Below are 19,012 nucleotides of genomic sequence, written 5' to 3' on the forward strand. Positions count from 1 at the left end.
TATATTACTTGTACTGAATCTAGTTTGTTATCTTTGGCGATTAATTCAAAAATCGAATTTGTGCTTTAGGCACGTTTTTCTCAATTGATTGAAACAAAGATTTGATACAAAACTGCACTTGTAGTCAAAAACTCCCATACCAAATTTGATATATTTAAGTCACTGCATTTTTGAATTATCGCCTTTACACGGTTCTGAAAGTACAGACCGACAGACAATCAAACCGCTGTTGGATTTGGTTCAAAATTTGACAGGTGTCTACTCTATAAATGTTAATTCTGTGTACCGAATCTGATCTATCTAGCTCTCTTCGTTTTGTAGTTTTCCTGTTAAGTTATATCAGAACAGCCGGACTTCCTCTAAACAGATTTTACTCAAAATTTTAGGGAAATCTACATCTGGAAATCTTGATGGAAATCTGGTTTAATTTATAGTTTTGGCATATTAAGAGCAAACTGATTTTTCATACTGATACGTAGCAATAAACGGACATGTGTCATACAAAGGATATAAACTTATTAATGTTCTGTTTTTTTTTTTGTTTCTTTTAAGAAACTTTACACTTTAAATGCCCTTTATAGATTTTTCGTCTGTCGTTATATAAGGCATACAGCTCTCTGCAACGGAAATCAAAGTTTCTAAAACAACGAAGGAAATTTTTATCTTGTCTTTCAATGGATATAAAATGCAAACATTTATTAGTTACAATTCATGAACATGAAAGCTTTCAATGTTAACAGTAAAACTTTTTAGACTTCATCGAGTAGTATTTTATTAATTGATTTTCATAAAAAATATATTATTAAAATGGTAAGAAATGTGATTAATTGTAATATTTTGGGAAATGAATTATGTATGTCATTATGATTACGAAATCAGTTTATAATATATTAAGTATTTTTTATTAATTCCTGCTACTTCTTTGGGAATCTGCATTAAGTATGCAGTTTTTGATTGATTGTGCAGGGAATTTGGTTTATGATATTCAACACAAATTTTGATCTATTTTATTAGGCTGTTTATTTTATTAATTTCAGATGAAAGTATAATAGTCTAGTGGTTCTTTGGTTTTAATTTAACTTATTGGCCTGGAATATTTCATTTCTTTTTTTTTTCTTCTATAATTGGAATCCAAATCATCTTACGAAAATTATACAACAATAAATACATGCATGTATGTTAAATGGAAACCGATCGTCTGTTACTGACAAGAATCAGTGATGAGCAAATATCTCATCAATACAATAAAAGAAGAAAATAATGGCAAATATAAATATTTAAAATTCTATTTTGTAATTATATCATTCACACTAGTGAAATTTCCATACGTTGTTTGATACAGGAATATGTTTTATTGTTTTATTTAGATTTTTTTAGTTCATATTTAGATTTTTTCAGTCTTTTTTGTATATTAATTGAAGGCATTACTATTCAAAATTAATAAATCTCAGAGAACATATTCAATAAGAACTGAAAACATATAAACATTTATATTAAATAAAAAACATCTAGCTTGCATCTCCTTGAGAATCTAATTAGTTATTTTTTTTTCTGAATGAACGTTTTCTCTCTGCCCATTCTGACAAATTGTATCAAATAAAACGTTTTTGGTTCATCGTTCCTTTCACAATCCAAAGCCAATTTTTTCTGTTTTCTTTTTGATCTTTTTACTGGGATCTTCAGAGCTGGCATATACTTCGGGGTTTTCCAGCATTACCACTTGAAGACTCTTGAGGGCGTGGAATTTGACAGCAGGATGTTTATGTGATAAGAGATCCACCAGTGCATCCTTTCCACCCAACTGTTCTATCACTATCTTCCCTCTAGGATAATGCTTCACATATTCCCCAATGTCGTGAGCTGCGATGCAAATGGCAGTAGTGTCTTTGCAGTTCTGTAGAATGTTTATTAGGATCTTAAGCAGTTCATATTTATTATCGTTGAAGCGTTCAGCATTTTCCACCCAGAACCGTTTTGAAGTATGTACAACACTCCATTTGAGTCTAGCGGACTTGAGCTCCAAGTTGTATTCGTCGAAGCTGGTAAGCTCTGTCACACATGCATTCAGTATATCCTTTACGAGCTGGAAGAATGAAAATTATTTTTGGTTTCATTTTTCATGAAATCAAACAAAATATTTAACTTAAAACTAATAGTAATCTAACAGTTCTACATTGCATTTGCAAATAATACATTATAGAAATATTAGGTTGAATACACTCAAATTATCAATAAGCAATAAAACTTGTTATGTTTTATTGAAAGCATGTAAAACATTTTTGGTCGTTCTAAAGAATATAAAGTGGAATTGAAAGTAAATTTTGCGATTTCCTTCCCTTAATTAGAGCTAGATATGGACAAAAAGAGATTCACAAAAGAACGACTATCAAAAAAGGAATTGCCAACAGGAAGATCGAATAGCATCGTTCCACAGTTATGTTTGGATATACGATAACTCCAAAAAAAGGAACAAACAATATTATATATATTTGGTTATTCTTTATTTTATAACGAAATTGCAGATTTATATCAATGATTTAGCATAATTTTCTATGCAAAGTGTACGCAAGTAAAGATGGTAATCCAGAAACAAGACGGCAATGTAATATGACATAGATTTACCATCAAAGCTAATCTAATATTAAATATCTATTACATTTTGATTCAAATATCCCTTTTTATGATTTATAGCTCAAAATTTCAGAGTCAGATAAATAAAATTCAGTTATATTATTATCTTCCCGTATTGTCATTTCAACCAAATTGACACAAAATATATTGTCAATACTTTCCACTGTACTACAAAGCTACGTGACATTGTGTTAGTATACGAAAAACTTATGGGAAAATTTTCGTATTGAATTAGATTTATCAAATTTGGTTATTTTTGTAATGGGTTGTCAGATGGAAAAAAAAAATCAAAGAATAGCCCTAGAGCTTTGCGTGAATACATCTTTAAATGCAGAGTGAATAATTCAGGAAGGCAGTTCTGTAAACATTTTAGAGAATTTCTAATATTATCTAGAGTTTAATGATACTTATTCAACTGATATTTTATCAGGTATATCAAGGTAGATCAAACTTGATATACCTGATAAATCAGGTTGTCTGATCTGATAACTTGATCATTATCCTGATATCTTTATATAACCCGATATCTGATCAGGTTGCACAAGTTGCAGATACACAAAACTAATATAGACTAAGCATGTCAGGAATTGGTTCCGGCAACAGTCTCTAAAGCTAATATCTTCACGCATATAATGTTTTAATACCTATTGACTGCAAAATGATTAGTTGTCGGATGTATCAAATATAAAATTATCAAATAAAAGTGCCTTGTACGAGTGAGTGTTAGTATCAATCTGATCCTGATGCTGTGAAACTGAATATCAGCTCAATCTTAATCTCGGCGCCAGTGTGAGAATTGATATCCAACGAGTATCCGATTTCATTCTTATAGGAAAAGAATCGGTTACTAGCTATATCAGGCATAAAATTATCAGGTACAATCGAATATGAGTACTTATTCGATGATTTATTTATGAGTACAGACTGTACTAAATAGATTTATCAAGCTAAGTATCAGCCCAGCCTAAATAATAAACAGCGGGAGTGATCTCTCCTTTTTCACATTCTCTCTAATAAACTTGCCATGCAAAAAACATCTTAACTGGCATTGATGTACAATAATTAATATTAACTTTTATTAACAATGTACAATATTAACTTTTGGCGTGAATTTAGCATTTTTTACTGAATCTATCGTGTCATCCTTGGCGAGGGTTTTGGCGATTAATCCTAGGTAAACAGTTAATAGCATCCGAAAATCGACTTTGTACTTTAAACAGGTTTTTCTCAACCGATTGAAATAAACATTTGACTCAAAACTGCACTTGTAGCTACGAAATCGCATACCAAATTTCATATATTTAAGTCATTGCTCTTTTGAATTATGGCATTTAAATGTTTCTAAAACACAGACCAACGGGCGGTTGTCTGGATGGATTTGTCTCAAAATTTGGCAGGTGTCTACATTACAGATATTAAATCTGTGCATCGAATTTATCTATCTAGTTCTCTTCATTCTGTAATTATTGTGTTAACATATATTGCATTAACATATACAGCATGACAAGCGGACTTCCTCTGAACAGATTTTACTGAAAATTTGACAGAATTTTCCAAATTTGGTGCAACAACCGTATACCAAATTTCAACATCTACATCAAAGAGTTTTTGAGTTATCTTTGTCACAGACAGACATTTCCAAAAATGTGTTTTTCGAACTTAGGGAGGTCTAAAACACGGAGATTAATTAAAATCTCGAATTCGAATTCTTTGACGATTACTGTTCTGTCTCTATATTACGTATACGAGAAATAATAATTAAAATAACATCGATATAAGTAAAGATATTCTTCATTCAAAAAATGATATATAGTTTTATATATAAATGAAATGTACTTTTCTCATTTTAAATGTGATCGTTAAAAAAATCGCAAAAACTCGACCGTACTTGAAAATCCTCTAGATATTCAGGATCGTTGGAGAGATCTGTCCTAGTTTCGAAGAAATCCATGCTTTGGAGCAGTTTACATTGTATCATCATGAGGGCATTGCTGCGTCGGACCCTTACATCATTCGGTTTTTCTAGCAAATTCCGGAATGTAGCTATCACCACCCTTGGTAACTTCGTAATTTCAGTGGGACATCGCTCCAAGAGATCCATTAAAATTGGAATCAGAGCAGATCTGCATAAAAACAAATTTATATTTTTGACTGATGGTAAAAATGATTTTCCCACCAATGCAGTTATGTTTCTGAATTTAATTTTTGAATGAAATGCCTCAATTCCAAAGTACGTATGCTTTATATAAAGTAAAATCAGTTTAAAGTGTGGTATATAGATTATATTTCAATGAATGGTCAAAGTGTTAGAGACGCCCTCAAATAACGAAATGGTCCCAAATTAAATTCTTTTGGGCATAGAGTCTATGTATGTCTATGCTACATATACTGAAAACAGCTAAACCAATAGTCTAAAATTTTATATCTGGAGATTTTTTTATTAATTAAAATTACTTATAGGAGAAAAATTCAGGGGTTGCAAAAGGAAAATTTGCAGATTATATAAATATGCAGACTGCCTCTTCTGTAACTGCAATAGTAAGAATACTGAAGTTAAAGAAGGTCGACTTCTAAGTTAAAAGATATATTTTCTTTGAATTTAACTTCTGTAGATTCCTTCCAACTCACGCACATTATTTACTTTATCAAGTTTCAAATTAATACAAGTGATATCTATTTATATTATTCTTGTCTTGTAAAGCAGTTCTTGGCTACTCACAGATAGGGCTGTATTAGCAATTAGGGATATCTAATATTTTGTTTACTTAGTGCCAATGTGTTGACGTCTCTATAACAGCTTCAAAATTTTCTTCTTTTCTTCTCCCTTTGTGATTTTCGATATTATTTAACATGGTTGCTCATTCGCATCATAGACTCATGAAAGCTTTCGCATCATAGACTTTTTTTACTATCGCTATTTAATTTCTACTAATAATAAAGAAAAGTGTATATGTGTGTATGGTCGTTGGCCCTCTACAGAACTTAAAGCTACCAAACCAACCAAAGGACTTTTCTTAATTTACCTTTTTTTTGCCATTACTTTTGAAAATATTACAACACAAAAATGATTTTTAGAAATCATCTCATAAATTAAAAAAAATGTACATCTTTTCTATGATACCAATTTACATATCATACATTTTAGTCTACTTTTAATTAAATTCAAAAAAATATTTTAATCATATTTTACAATAAAATATTTCATAGTTGAAGTGAAATTTAAATCGCTTTCATTGTGGCTACAGCAATTTGATCAATAATATTTTTTCTATTGTTGTTGTTGAAGACATGAAAATATGGCTTTTCCATTTCGATTAAATTTCAATATAAAACAAGCCTTTTTAATAAAAGTCTTGACATTTTAGATACCATTAATTTTAGAAAACCAATTAATCACCAAAGGCTGGTAATAATAAATAGACTTTTATATTTTTGCTATCAACTAATCACTCTTATAAAAGTATCAACATCAAAATATAATCTTCTATTTATGGCAATATTCACCTGAAATCTGTTGCCTAAATTTATAAAAGTCTCCAATATTTAATTCTGAAAGGAATTTTAGTCATATTATTAGATTGTAATTAGATAATATTTCTAGATTTGAAACACACTGTTATAGAAAATTTTCTGAAAGTCAAGAATGCGGTGGAGTAGACATACAGTGAAATACTCCAGCAAGCCCAATAAAGCATAACGACGATTTATTTCCTACGAAAACAAGAATACACAGACAAGAAAACAAAATAGCTAATTGTTACATAATTCCCGCATACAAGCAAGAATTCATTAATAAGCAAACCTAACAGCACAGAGCCCTCAGAGGGAACTCGCAGGAGAGAAACTTCGTGCGACTGCTCACGCCTCTCGAACAATCTGATACTCCATTTTGTCTTTTGAGTTTTTTATGACTTTTGTGGCAAGGGAACGAATATTCTAGAAAATTATTATATCTTTGCTCCTAATAGATATATCACCAAAATTCCAGTGATTTTGGAATCTTTCTATTTTTTCCCCTCAAAATCGCCAAATGCTCGCCAAGTTTGTCGAACCGGAGTTGTTATCAAAACCGGAGTCATTGACTCAGCATCCATTTAGAGCTCATCAGAGTTGTTATTAAAACTTGGCATGGAACTAATTGTTGGAAAGTAACATTACAAATTCGTGACAATATTTATAAAACAAAAAATTTTCATTTTGTAAACTCTTATATACAGAAATATACAAGAAAAAAAAAGGATATACCCACTGATTCAATTTGTCAGCTAGATGAGAATTAAAAGTCGTCACCCAAAGGCAAAAGCAGAACTGATACTGAGCTTGTGGATTTATTCCTCTAGCCAAAAGTTTAAGGATCTGATAGACACCACTTAAATTCATAAAGGCAAGCCTATATTCATCTACTTGCAGTATTCTTTGCAAACATCTCGCTACTGATAATAAATATTCATTCTCTTCTCTTAGCTCTTCTCTCAACCATTCTAAAAAGAACTCAATCTTGTCTGGAGGCGGTCTCTTTTTCTTGTGTCCAACCATGAGTTTCGTTATGATTCGACTTCCCATATTTTGCATAAAATCATCACTGCAACTTAACAGGTGAGTGAATGACATCCAAGGTTCGTCTATAGCTTTATAGAATTTTTCAGTTATAGAGATATCTTCTGCCAGCAGATCATTTACGAGGACGAGGAATTTTTCTATCTCTTCCACGACAGAAATGCGTTGTGTTACTTTGACGATAGCTTTGAAAGATAAATCCTGGAAGAGAAGTTTGAAATACCTGATGACAGACGAAATATTATTAGAAATATGAAAATTAAATACGAAGAAACAAAAATAAATGCAAAAGACAGAATAAAAAGATTTATCACATACAAGAATGAAATATAACAGGCAACACTACGAGTTCTTTAAAATTAGAACTTTAAGTAAGTTTGAATTAATTCTTTAATAAAGAAAGTTTATACAGGGTTTATCAAAAAGGATCAGACTTAAAATATTTTTTCTAACGAAAACAGCAATAGATGGAGATAGATATGAAACTCTGATATATAGGGGAACTTTCTGTTTTCTGTTGCTGAACCGAAAACTCAAAGGTTATTAACAGATATGCGAAGAACAAAAATTGCAATGGAACCTAGTGTCGTACATCGCATTGAGGGAGATGAAAATCACGAAAAACGCACGACGAAGATTTCAACGACAAATTGGAACAACAAAAAACTGAAACGTTTAATGTGACTCTTTAAGAAAAAGTCACGTGTTGCTAGTCAATGAGCATATATGCCAAGAATGGGTTCTTTGCTTTCTGTCCACCTTCTTTGGTATGTAATATAGAGGTGATTACGTATCTTGCAATAAAAATAGACACTGGCACCATCATGCATGGACAGCATGCTTTACTACATTGTGGCCTGCACACTTTGCAACATTTCCGAGAGGAGGTAATGCAGAAAATCAAGGTGCGTTTCTCCTTTCAGGCGTTTGGACAGGGTACGGTCCATAGAGTTAATCACCAAGAATTCCAGGTCACGCATTGACATAAAATCTCTGTTGAGATATCCACGGTACATTGGCATTGGTACTGTCCATCTCTTACATTATCTCCACGCATCGCCACGCCCCTTATGTGAATTGGCAACGTCTTCTGGACTCAGTAACTGCATGCGTTTCCCGCGATTTTCACAGCGTGGGTTACAATTCTATTGTAATTTTTTTTGTTCCTCCTGATATCTTCTTACAACTTTCTGAGTCCATTCACAAAATACTTTATATGTTCCCAACATGAATTTCCCTTGTTATGCGACAAATGTAGAATGGGAAACTCATTTCGTGATACACGTGAAGTAACTGATTCTTTCATGCGTGTTAAGAATTGAATATCGAAGTATCAGATATAGAATTTAAGCACACATTATACTATTGGTTTCGAAATTGTAAATTCTCTAAATTAAAATTTCCTATTGTTAAATTTCAAATCAATTCGGATATGTTCAACATTCTCATTTGACATGCGAATACGACGACCCTTGTTTTTTCCCCTTTACATATGCAATTATCTCCAACTATCTACATATCTACTAAGAATTTCTTGTACCAACTATAAATTTGGTTTATGACTAGGCGGTTCACTGTTGAAGGAAACGCACGCTGCAATGCAACAATTACAATGAATTCACTTTTTCATACTGCAGCATACGAAACGACGTTTGCTAAGGCACCACTATTTTTTCATAAACAAACAACATTTTCCCTCTTATATCAAGATTAGCCGAATGCAAAATAATAATTATTATTATTATTATTCTAAAAAAGATGCGTTATATGTATCTCTATCTATTGTTGTTCATTAGGGATAATTATTTTTAATCTTTCTATTCTCTTTGAATAATGATGTATGTTATATAATAAACAATGCACAAGATGGCTTGATACACTAAACTCACTCAGGATGCTCATATATTTTTATTGATAAGGAACAGCTTTCAGTTAATTATTCTACAGAATAAAAATGATTCGTTAAGAGCAGACAGCGACAAATTGTGCAAATATAAAACCAGGGCATTGTTAAGCATTGTCTCGATGTTTAGTGTCTAAGGATCTCTAAACTTTACTAAACATTGTTTCAGTCGCACTAGAGTAGATGTAGATTAATTTATGCAGATCTCTTACTTGGCATGAAAAATAATGTCGGCAATCCATTTCCTCTAAGATTTTCTCCTAAAGTTTTTAAGGTTTGAATGCATTGCAACAAGGATACCTTTTTATTTGCAATTTTAAAATCTCTTGTTCTTGTTTATTATACGATAAGAGAAAGACCAGAGGTATGGTTTTCCCGAAACTTTGTCGCATAAAAGTAGTATGCCCTTAGTTCACCTGCATATGATTGTATATTTTGGACAACACCATGAATGCTAAGATATTTATTTTCGCAATCTGTCACATGAGAGTCGAGTGCTTTGTAATGTCATAAAGAAAACTACAATTGTGTATGATTAATTGAGGAATTATATTTATAAAAGTCTCTTGGCAAGAAAACATTGGCGATTTTTTTTTGAAAATTAATCATTGGGATGCGGTTAGTACTTCAGTATTAGTGGTCTCCTCAAAACATTTTCACATATTCTTTAATAAAGGTGTTATTCCCTCCGACAGCTAAAACTATTGATTTTTTCGCGAATACCTTACATATTCATTGGCGTACAATAGTTACGAAAGATTGATTTTTGGCGCGAATTTAATATTTTTACTGAATCTCTTGTACGATACTTGGCGATTAATTCCTATCATGCAGTTAATAATACACGAAAATTGAATTTGTGTTCTAGACGCTTTTTTTCCAATCGATGGAAACAAAAAAATGTTATCACAAAATCATCTAACGAAATTCATATGTTTAAGTCACTACATTTTTAAGTTGCTGTGTTTACATCCTTGTAAAAGTACATACCGACAGACTGTCAACCCCTTGACGGATTTGGTTCCAAAATTGATAAATATCTAAAATCTTAGATATTAAATCTGTGTATCAAATGTTATCCGTATGGCTCTCTTCGCTTTGTATTACTATGTTAACTTATAACTAGGCTGCCTGACAGATTGATTTTTTTATATACGGATTTCGCTCAAAATTTGACAGAAATCTACAAATTTAGTAGAAATGCCATATACCAAAATTCATTCGTCTAATATTAAAAATTTGTTTTTAGAAATCAAGGAGATCTGAAGAGAGGAGATTTGTTAAAATCTCAACTACGAATTTCTTTAACGATTGCAGTATTCTACACTTCGTACAGATGAAAGTAAATTTGTGGATTACAAGCTTTAATAATGAAATATATGTAAGATTTAATACATAATTTCGTTACAAAATTTGACGAACTTTTGCAAGGAAAATCTAAAAGAAGTCTCCATTTTTATCATTGAATATTCATATATCGGGATGTCGTAAGTTAACTAATTCTTCTTATGTTAAAAATGTCAAAAAAATGATAGTCAAAGAAGATCACCTTCATCTCAAATTAATCAATTAAACGTTATCATATTCCCTGTCTTCTTGACATATTCCATAATCAAGAAGAAGAAATTCGTTAAGCAATTGAAAGAAACTTTCAAAGATGTTCTTTCTATTATCATAAGTTACATTTCATACATATTTAACATTTAGCACATTTATTTTTAAAAAATGAACAAATTTGACAATTTGTAATAATGGTTAATAGAAAGGATTTTCAAGTTCTTACTTTGTAATATTCAATCAACATATCCCTTTCTTCTTTTGTTTTTGTATATTGGAAGGCATTGATAAAAGAGAACTCCTTTTGACTTATGAATCCATTCTCTAAGTAAGGCACCCAGTCTACAGGTGGTTTCTCACGAACTTTGTTGGATTTTTTCCACAATTTCCCCGCGATATCCCAAACTTTCTGTTCCAGATTTTCAGAGAAGATGGTGAGAGTATGGGTAGTCTCTTCTTCTTCGTCTTCTGTGCCATCTTCTAAAACAAAGAAACCATTAAAATTAAATTTTTGAATAAATGTATCATTTTCGAAAATATTTTGTCATCAAAATCATTGCTTTTGGAGGATTCCCATTTCCATTGTCAAAAAGCGTTATTCTAAAATTTTACACAGATAGAAATTATTGAAATGGTATTGTAATTTCTGGTTGAAGTTTAACTTTGACGAGAGACAGTTAAATCAATATCTAGAGGAATTAAACAATTCTACATAAATTATTCATATTTTTAATTACATAAAAAATTTGCATATATAGTTAAAATCAGAAATTGATTTGTTGTTTCAGACTTAAAAATTATTAAAGTATTCTACTAAGTTCGGAGGGAACTTTTTCAAAAAAAAAAAAAGTTTAATATTTATGTGATGCTTTTTTATGGATATAAGGATAAAATGATAGATATAAATGAAATTATTTAAATATGTATAGTAGCTTTTGAAAAAAAAAGCATGTTTTGATGTAAACTTTAGCATTTATTTATAAAAACTAGGATTGTTTCAGATTAAAAGAAATCGTTACAGAACTTCATTTTTCTTTGTAATATTATATGAGCAATATATCTTGGAGTGTAACTAACTATTATTTCAGAATTATATTCAAAAATAAAATTTTTATATGTAATATAAGAAATTATCTATGAAATTTTACAAATTTTTTCTGCAATATTTGAATTAAACAATCATAAATCCACTTCTAGAGCATTCAAAATCAAATCCATAGTTCAGTACATTCGACATAACATAATGAGCACTAATTATAAATTTCATTTATATATCTTGAATATTTTTTGATATATGACGACACTCGTAGAGCGCAATAACGAAAAAACTCGCTCTTCAGAAAATGCATTGAAGGTTTTTAAATGCGTCAAAATAAAAAATTTAGTTTGTTGCAACATGGCTTCTAATCAACGTAGAGACAAAATAATTACTGGAAACAGAAGCGTGTCTATTTTCTAACAATGAAAAAAAAAATGCGAATTTTCATCCAAATTCATGTTTTTAACCTAGTCAGATATCTTAAATTCACAAAATTGTAAAATGACGCTATAATGTATTTAAATATATGGGAGATAGATTTAGCCCCATACGGTGGCAACGTGCATGGTAGTGACGTGATAGCGCTTGTTTTTCCCTGCTAGAGGAAAAGAGTTGGAAGTACTTCACGCTGTACGAAAAAGGAGACGTTGTGATGCTGATTTTTTTAATTTGTGTAAAAGGCAGCCAGCCTTCCTTTCTCCTTTCATTATTTTAAGTGTTGTTCTAGTCCTAAATGTTATGCCAGTGCCTTTAATTATTAATTAAAAATATTAAAAAAGATCAAATGCTCGTTATTATTGTTTCTGAGATTCGCACTCAAACCCACATATGTCTGTGGAAGATTCAAGAGGAAAAAGAAAGTTTTATATAGAATTAGCATTAATACTAGATCTTTATATAAGAAAAAGAACTAAAGTAAAAACATTTCCCATGTAAAATATTTGCATTTTAAGCACAAATCGTTGAAAAGTAGTGGATACTATAGAAGAAGGTCAGTAACAAGCTCCATCTCATTTATTAATTCACATTAGATATCTATCTTGGTTATGGCATAAAAAAAAATCCAGTAACATGTTTGGATCTACAAATGCCAATAATAACATCTATTTACTACTATTAACAAACAGACTCGATTCATCTTCTGCTTGGGAAAAGATTTCTCAGCCAACATCAAATGTTATATCTGACATATCCCGTTCCAATCATACATTAACAGCATCGCACTTTGTGATCAGGATGACTAGAATTGTGCAAAGAAATCAAGATCCCGTAAAAATGAATCAAGATTAGGCCTACAAAGTTTTCATTGATTTATGGAAAAGTCAGCTGATTGAGAAATGGATGGTAGCAGCTTACAGAAAATTGTATTGCCATAATATTTTTTGGAGAAAGTAACGCACATGTTTTCGGAGGTATTTAAAGAAATATCCTAGTTTTATACATATATTGTACAATATTGTATGATATGAAATAATACCCGCAATATTGTATGATATTATTGAATAAAGAAAAATTTGATATAAATTCGCTGAATATTGTGCAATGATTTACAACAGGTTATGCTACCTGGAATCGTGACATATTTTTTCAAATGTTTCCATGAACGTGTCTTTGGTGATGTATACTATCAAAATAATATCTTCAATTTTTATGTGTATGAACTTTAAACATCATTTGGTCCAAATAGATCATTTTCTGAGAGAGGATAACATCCTTTTTTTTAAAAGGATCGTATTGAATTTATATAGTGACTACTTTAAATATAAAAAAATGCAAAATACTGTTACAACTGAGTATTAAGGGTTTTTTTATTATGAGAATTCTATTTTCGTGAAATGGTTGTAAGTTTCCGTGAGTTCGAAAATTCCAATATATTGCCATTGTTACCTACCTAAGTGTGAGAGTGTAACTTTTATTTCCTGACTATTTTTTTCACACCATTCTTGAGGCTGATACCGTATAATATTTGTATTCCAAGTTTTTTTCCATTCTTTCGAAAAATATACTTGCTAAGGAATCGTATATCAGTAAAATTTTTAATAATCATTCGGTATGTGTTCCATTCTAACTATCTATTCGTTTGAGTATTAACTATTTTATAATGAGTCACCATGCTTTGGAACGGAGACCTCAAGTGAATTTGAATAACGAGCAACAGTCGACAATTACGTGAATATTTTTTCATCTCCTTAATACTCTCCAAAATCTACATAACAGTCCCATGCATAGACCCCCAGAAGAATAGGATAGTTCACCAACATCACCTCCAATATTGCCATTCAGAAGAAGTAAAACTTGAACATTAAGCATTCAAATATCCGCGTGGATATGTGGACATTCTTTCTATTAAATTATCATTCTACTAAATGAATTAAGAAATTTATTGGGTTTGAAAAAGTAACAAAATCTAAGTCCCTTAGAAAATGAAAGTAGGTGTTCAAATAGTATTGAAAAAAAAAATAAAGGAGATTTTAACTACTCGTTCAAAACATGGTAGTAAGATAATGTATTGGACATGATTCGTTCATCTTCATTTAACTTTTAAAATGCACTCTTAAATACACATAGCGATACCGTATTCACAAAAAATATAATTAATGTCGTCTAAACGAGCGTATGTATAAATATTATAAATAAACCACAGAAAACTATTTATGAAAAATTAGCAAAATTAGAAAAAAAAATTATTTTTGTAGAATAATATGCCCCAAAGTTTTTTAGGATAAAAACATTAAACTTTTAATTCATATTTAATTAAAAATGTAATTATAATTTTGATTTATTTCTTATTGAATATTTAGTATCCAGTAAGTAAATGCATGCCAAATATTACAGAGGCATTTTGCATGATATTTTCATCATGTAAACTGATTCAGTTTACAAATGTTGCACCAGTTTCTAAACAATATATTATTGAAAATTGCGATATTATTTCTTGGCATCAAAGTCATTAGTTTGGGGGCATTAAACTATCCCATATATCTCTAATTGAAATAACTATTTGTTAAATTGAAGTGTTGAAGATAGCCCACGCCGGTATGAGAACGCATGTGAACTCCAAATCATTATGTTCCGAGTTTGAAATCTCAGACTTTGGTCAAAGATCGCTCCCATTGTCACGGTTGATGGTGTGCCCCAGTGACTCTCAGAACGTTCGGTAATTTTCGCGCTCATATCATTGTTGGCTTTTATGAATTCGCTTCTTCTTCTTTCTTCTTCTTGACCCAGTTTCGTTCCTTTTTTTGTCTTCAAGTTCAAGAAGGAACGGTGTGCATCATAAAATCACTCGCGTGAAAAATTATACTTGTCATCAGTGAAAACACTTGTGATTATCGTATCCATCTGAAAGGTGGTTCCATTAACGTCCAATGGAGAAATCTACTTATAATGCTTCGTTTTTATCACTTTGCGCAGCGCCTGATCGACTCGGGGGGCTAGGAAAGTTTACTTTCGTTCATTAACATCAAGCAGCGGAACTAAAACCATTGAGTGAATGATATCAGTGTGATTGTTACTCCAAATTAAACAAAGGCAGATATTAAGATTGTACAAAGCGTAACCTTGATGAGGATAATGGGACATTAAAAACTGAACATTATGATTTGTTTGCTTGTAATATGCGTTAATTGTGCCATTTTACATTTCATTTCTTAAATCCATTAACCATAAATTAGGAACAGTGTTGAATAACAGAAGCAGTTTAAAACACAGGAGAAATCCTTTTCTTAAAACAATTATATCTTTCTCCGTCAGTGGTTTCTTCCAATATGATGCACTAAATTTGCTAATTTGACTATGGTGATAATATGTTCCGGCTTTGTTCTCCATGAATTATTTTATGGTATTTAAAACAAGAATACCGGAGGAAACACTGATATGAATTGAATATATCTATACCTTGTGTGAATATAATTATGCATCTAGTTCTTGCAATAAGGGGAAATAGATTAAATAGAAATTCGAAAAAAAAACTATCTTAACCTTTTAAAAATTTTTGAAGTAAAGTTCAATTCATTAAACAGCTAACATTACTCAAAATAGATTAGATGGAAATGGATGCATTTTTCTAAAAGCACACATTTAATACACAAAACCTTAAGCCCTAGTATACCTATAAATCAAATTAGTGATATAACTTATAGTTTTGCTATGGATAGATATGTCCTCACAGCGATTATTGCGAAAAACCATCCTTCTTAAAGGAATTGGAAAATAAGAAGGCAATCATAATCATTTCTCAATACACGTGAGCGGTTCCAGTTACTTTGGATTGCAATGCAAGCGGTTGATGACACTGGATTATATTTCCGTTTTAGTTAAACGAATGCCAGTTAAAAATTATGCATGATAAAAATTAAGTAAATATGAAAAAAAAATCGAAACAGAATGATTCTAGTAGCACACTACATTGTATTATATAAAACCATATTCGTAATATTGTATAACATTTTTGATATTGAATAATATAATATAGCACAATATAGGGTAATTCAAAATGGATATAACAATTACAAACGGCAGTAACTATTTAATGAAAAAGAATGTATAGATAAGATTAACACATAATGTAGACGGAACTTCAAAATTTTGTATACATACGTCATAGATGTTCTATATGACTTTCCTTGGTCACACGGACAATATCTAGGCAGTAGTCCATTTCACGCCATACATTCTGAAGCATGTCTGCATTCACTGGCGCCACATTACAAATGCATACTTTGAGTTCTTCAATTGTCTTGGCCATGGGAAGCATTTGGGGAGCATATAGTACATGTGCATGTGCTCCTATGGAGAGCAAAGTACGCATTTGTAATGCGCTTGCGTCGGTGACTGCAGGCATGCTTCAGAATGTGAAATGGACTACTGCCTACATATTATCCGTGACCAAAGGAAGTCACATAGAACATCTATGACGTATGTACACAAAATTTTGAAGTTTCGTCTACATTATGTGTTAATCTTATTTATACATTCTTTTTTATTAAATAGTTATTGCCGCTATATTCAATTTAAATTACCGTGTATTGTGCAACTATCTGTGAGAAGAAAATGTATAAAATAATCTTTTAACACATTTAAGACCGACGGGACATCTGAGAACATTTAAACCAATGATAATTTTATAAAATGGGTCTCTAAAGGGTTTAAATTGTAATATATTCTGCAAAAACAGCTAACTTTAGAAGTATAAAATCTTTAAAGAGTCTAAAGACGTTTACTTTTTAAAGATAGTACATCAGGTTTAATATTAGAAGAAGCTTCTAATTAAAGTAATCTTACTCACACTTATATAATTTTATCTGGTGGAGGCATTTATTTTAAAAATGTTATATAGACCATAAGAAAATATCTGTCAAAAACTTATAGAACAAATACAAACATCATATGACGCTTTTTTTTTTTCAAAAATTAAGAAGCAGAGAAATTTAATGACGGAATTTAATTTTTCCATGTCCAAAATGAAAATAGTCAAATTTTACTGATCTTTATATCTTATTACAATTGCAATAATTGTTTAGCAGGATTGCAGGTATATTGAAATGTTAAGAAAAGCTCGCGAAGAAAATTTCTATTATAGAGAAAAAAGCTATGTTGAAGAAGGTTTCTGTCATATGTTTACTAACTTGAAGAGGTCAGGAAACTAGATATTCTGTTCCAGAAAATCAAACCCGAAGAAATCGGGATTCAGCTAAAAGAAATGGAATAGACCGCTGTTGCTTCAGTTGTCAGAGCGTTCAGTTTGCCGTTATTCTTCTACAAGTACTTGAGTTATGCTACAAGTACTCGTTTGTCTCTTAGTCAACGGTGCAAATATCCTATTCGTTTTAAAAGATGTCCATACAAGATCTACATGGCTCAAAAGCGTTAAATTCTTACCGGTTATGCATTATGGACTTCATTCTTATTTATATTGAACATTATTCTTTTGCATTTTGAACTAATCCAGTCTTTAAAAAAAAGGATTTATATTTCAAAATTTATTTTTCATTTTCTTTGCACAATATTTCTATTTGAAGTACGTATATATCAAAGCGCATGTTAGCGGTTAATTGGCAAAAACATCGCCAAAAACTTGGCGGTTAATGGCAACAAATTGCATGCCACGATAAATTGGCATTTAAAATACGAAAGATCGGACGTTAATAAGCTCTTTCGTTGCAAAAATTTGGTATAGTTTACCAATGACATGAACTTAATACGTTAAGTACTTTATTTGGTAATCAAAATTTGAGCTATAATTTCTTGTTGATTTCTATTTTCGAATTTTTTCTTTATGTGTATACAGCTTGCTTCAGTACAAGTATACGGTATCAAATTTTCATTAATTTCGACAAAGTAGCGCTAAGCATTCGCCAAATTTGTCAAACGTTCTCTTGACATTATTAAATAGGCTACCTATTTAACGAGTAATTGCCAGGGAAGATTTAAGTTTGATGATGATGGTAAGATTTAAAATTAATGTGCGGTTTCTCGCCAATCATGTCTAAATCGTGCCAAACATCCAAAGGCTCACCGAAATCCCTCATCTTCGGTAGATATAAGAAGTGGTAATAAATGACTTTTAGGGTTACAATAAAAATTGTCACTAATACATTTAAAGAAAAATATCTCCAATATAATTCAATTTTGGCGATCCTACATTAATCTTAAATCTAGCCGCGACGCTATCCTTCACTTAGTGGAAGATAGACCACGTTTAATAGAGTAGGGACATTTTAATTTCAACCACCCTTTAGATTTTTATATACCTTAATCTAATTTCAAATATTTTGAAATTTGTTCAGCTATGCATTTTATTGTAATAAGATATGTAAAATATCATGTAATTCTTGAGATTAAAAGAAAGCTAAAAATGATATATTGAATAACTTACGATTTTCAGGTTCGGATTTTGGATCTTTTTCAGAAGAAGTGTTATTATCTTTATTTTTAGGCATGATTCACAAATAGGAGCCAGAAACGGCTTTCAAATTAAATCGAAAATCTGTCATCTGTATCTGTTGAAAATTTTGAAAAATATTAATTTGTAAAGTAAATGCGATATGAAAAGCTAACAAAATAAAAACACTCGCATAAATTAAGCATTTCATTTCACATCGAACTCGGTGAATCATAATCACGTTCATAAAAGCTGTAATATGGAAATAAAATCACTTGTCTTACTCAGCTTGAGTGATGAGTTACTATAAGCATTCGTCACATCTCCAATGAATATATTGTTTTGAAATTAAGTCTGTGATAAATTTGTGCTAAAGTATTTTATTTTCTGATTTTTACACTGCCATTCTTTATTTTCTTTAAACGAATACTATGCAATATGA

The 19,012-nt window shown here is 30.8% G+C and overlaps 1 protein-coding gene across 1 annotated transcript; it reads right to left on the reverse strand.

The window, feature by feature from the left end:
• Window positions 1–1,624: 1,624 nt before the first annotated feature.
• LOC129962844 (V-type proton ATPase subunit H-like) lies at window positions 1,625–18,628 on the reverse strand. Its single transcript, XM_056076843.1, has 5 exons — window positions 18,565–18,628; window positions 10,875–11,128; window positions 6,881–7,389; window positions 4,520–4,754; window positions 1,625–2,083 (listed from the first exon to the last, which is right to left on the reverse strand). The coding sequence occupies exons 1-5, from the start codon at window positions 18,626–18,628 to the stop codon at window positions 1,625–1,627; spliced, it is 1,521 nt and encodes a 506-aa protein (XP_055932818.1).
• Between the last annotated feature and the right edge of the window lie 384 nt (window positions 18,629–19,012).

Source organism: Argiope bruennichi, chromosome 3 (genome assembly GCF_947563725.1).
Source record: "Argiope bruennichi chromosome 3, qqArgBrue1.1, whole genome shotgun sequence".
Classification (NCBI taxonomy): Eukaryota; Metazoa; Arthropoda; class Arachnida; order Araneae; family Araneidae; genus Argiope; species Argiope bruennichi.

What these genes read in the sequence shown, in the direction of transcription:
- LOC129962844 (XM_056076843.1), bottom strand. Translation starts at nt 18,628, where the DNA reads ATGCCTAAAAATAAAGATAATAACACTTCTTCTGAAAAAGATCCAAAA. An exon ending in TGTTGATTGAATATTACAAA is followed by an intron (nt 7,390 to 10,874) that starts GTAAGAACTTGA and finishes CTTCTCTTCCAG; the next exon opens with GATTTATCTTTCAAAGCTAT. An exon ending in CTAGCTGACAAATTGAATCA is followed by an intron (nt 4,755 to 6,880) that starts GTGGGTATATCC and finishes GTTTTTATGCAG; the next exon opens with ATCTGCTCTGATTCCAATTT.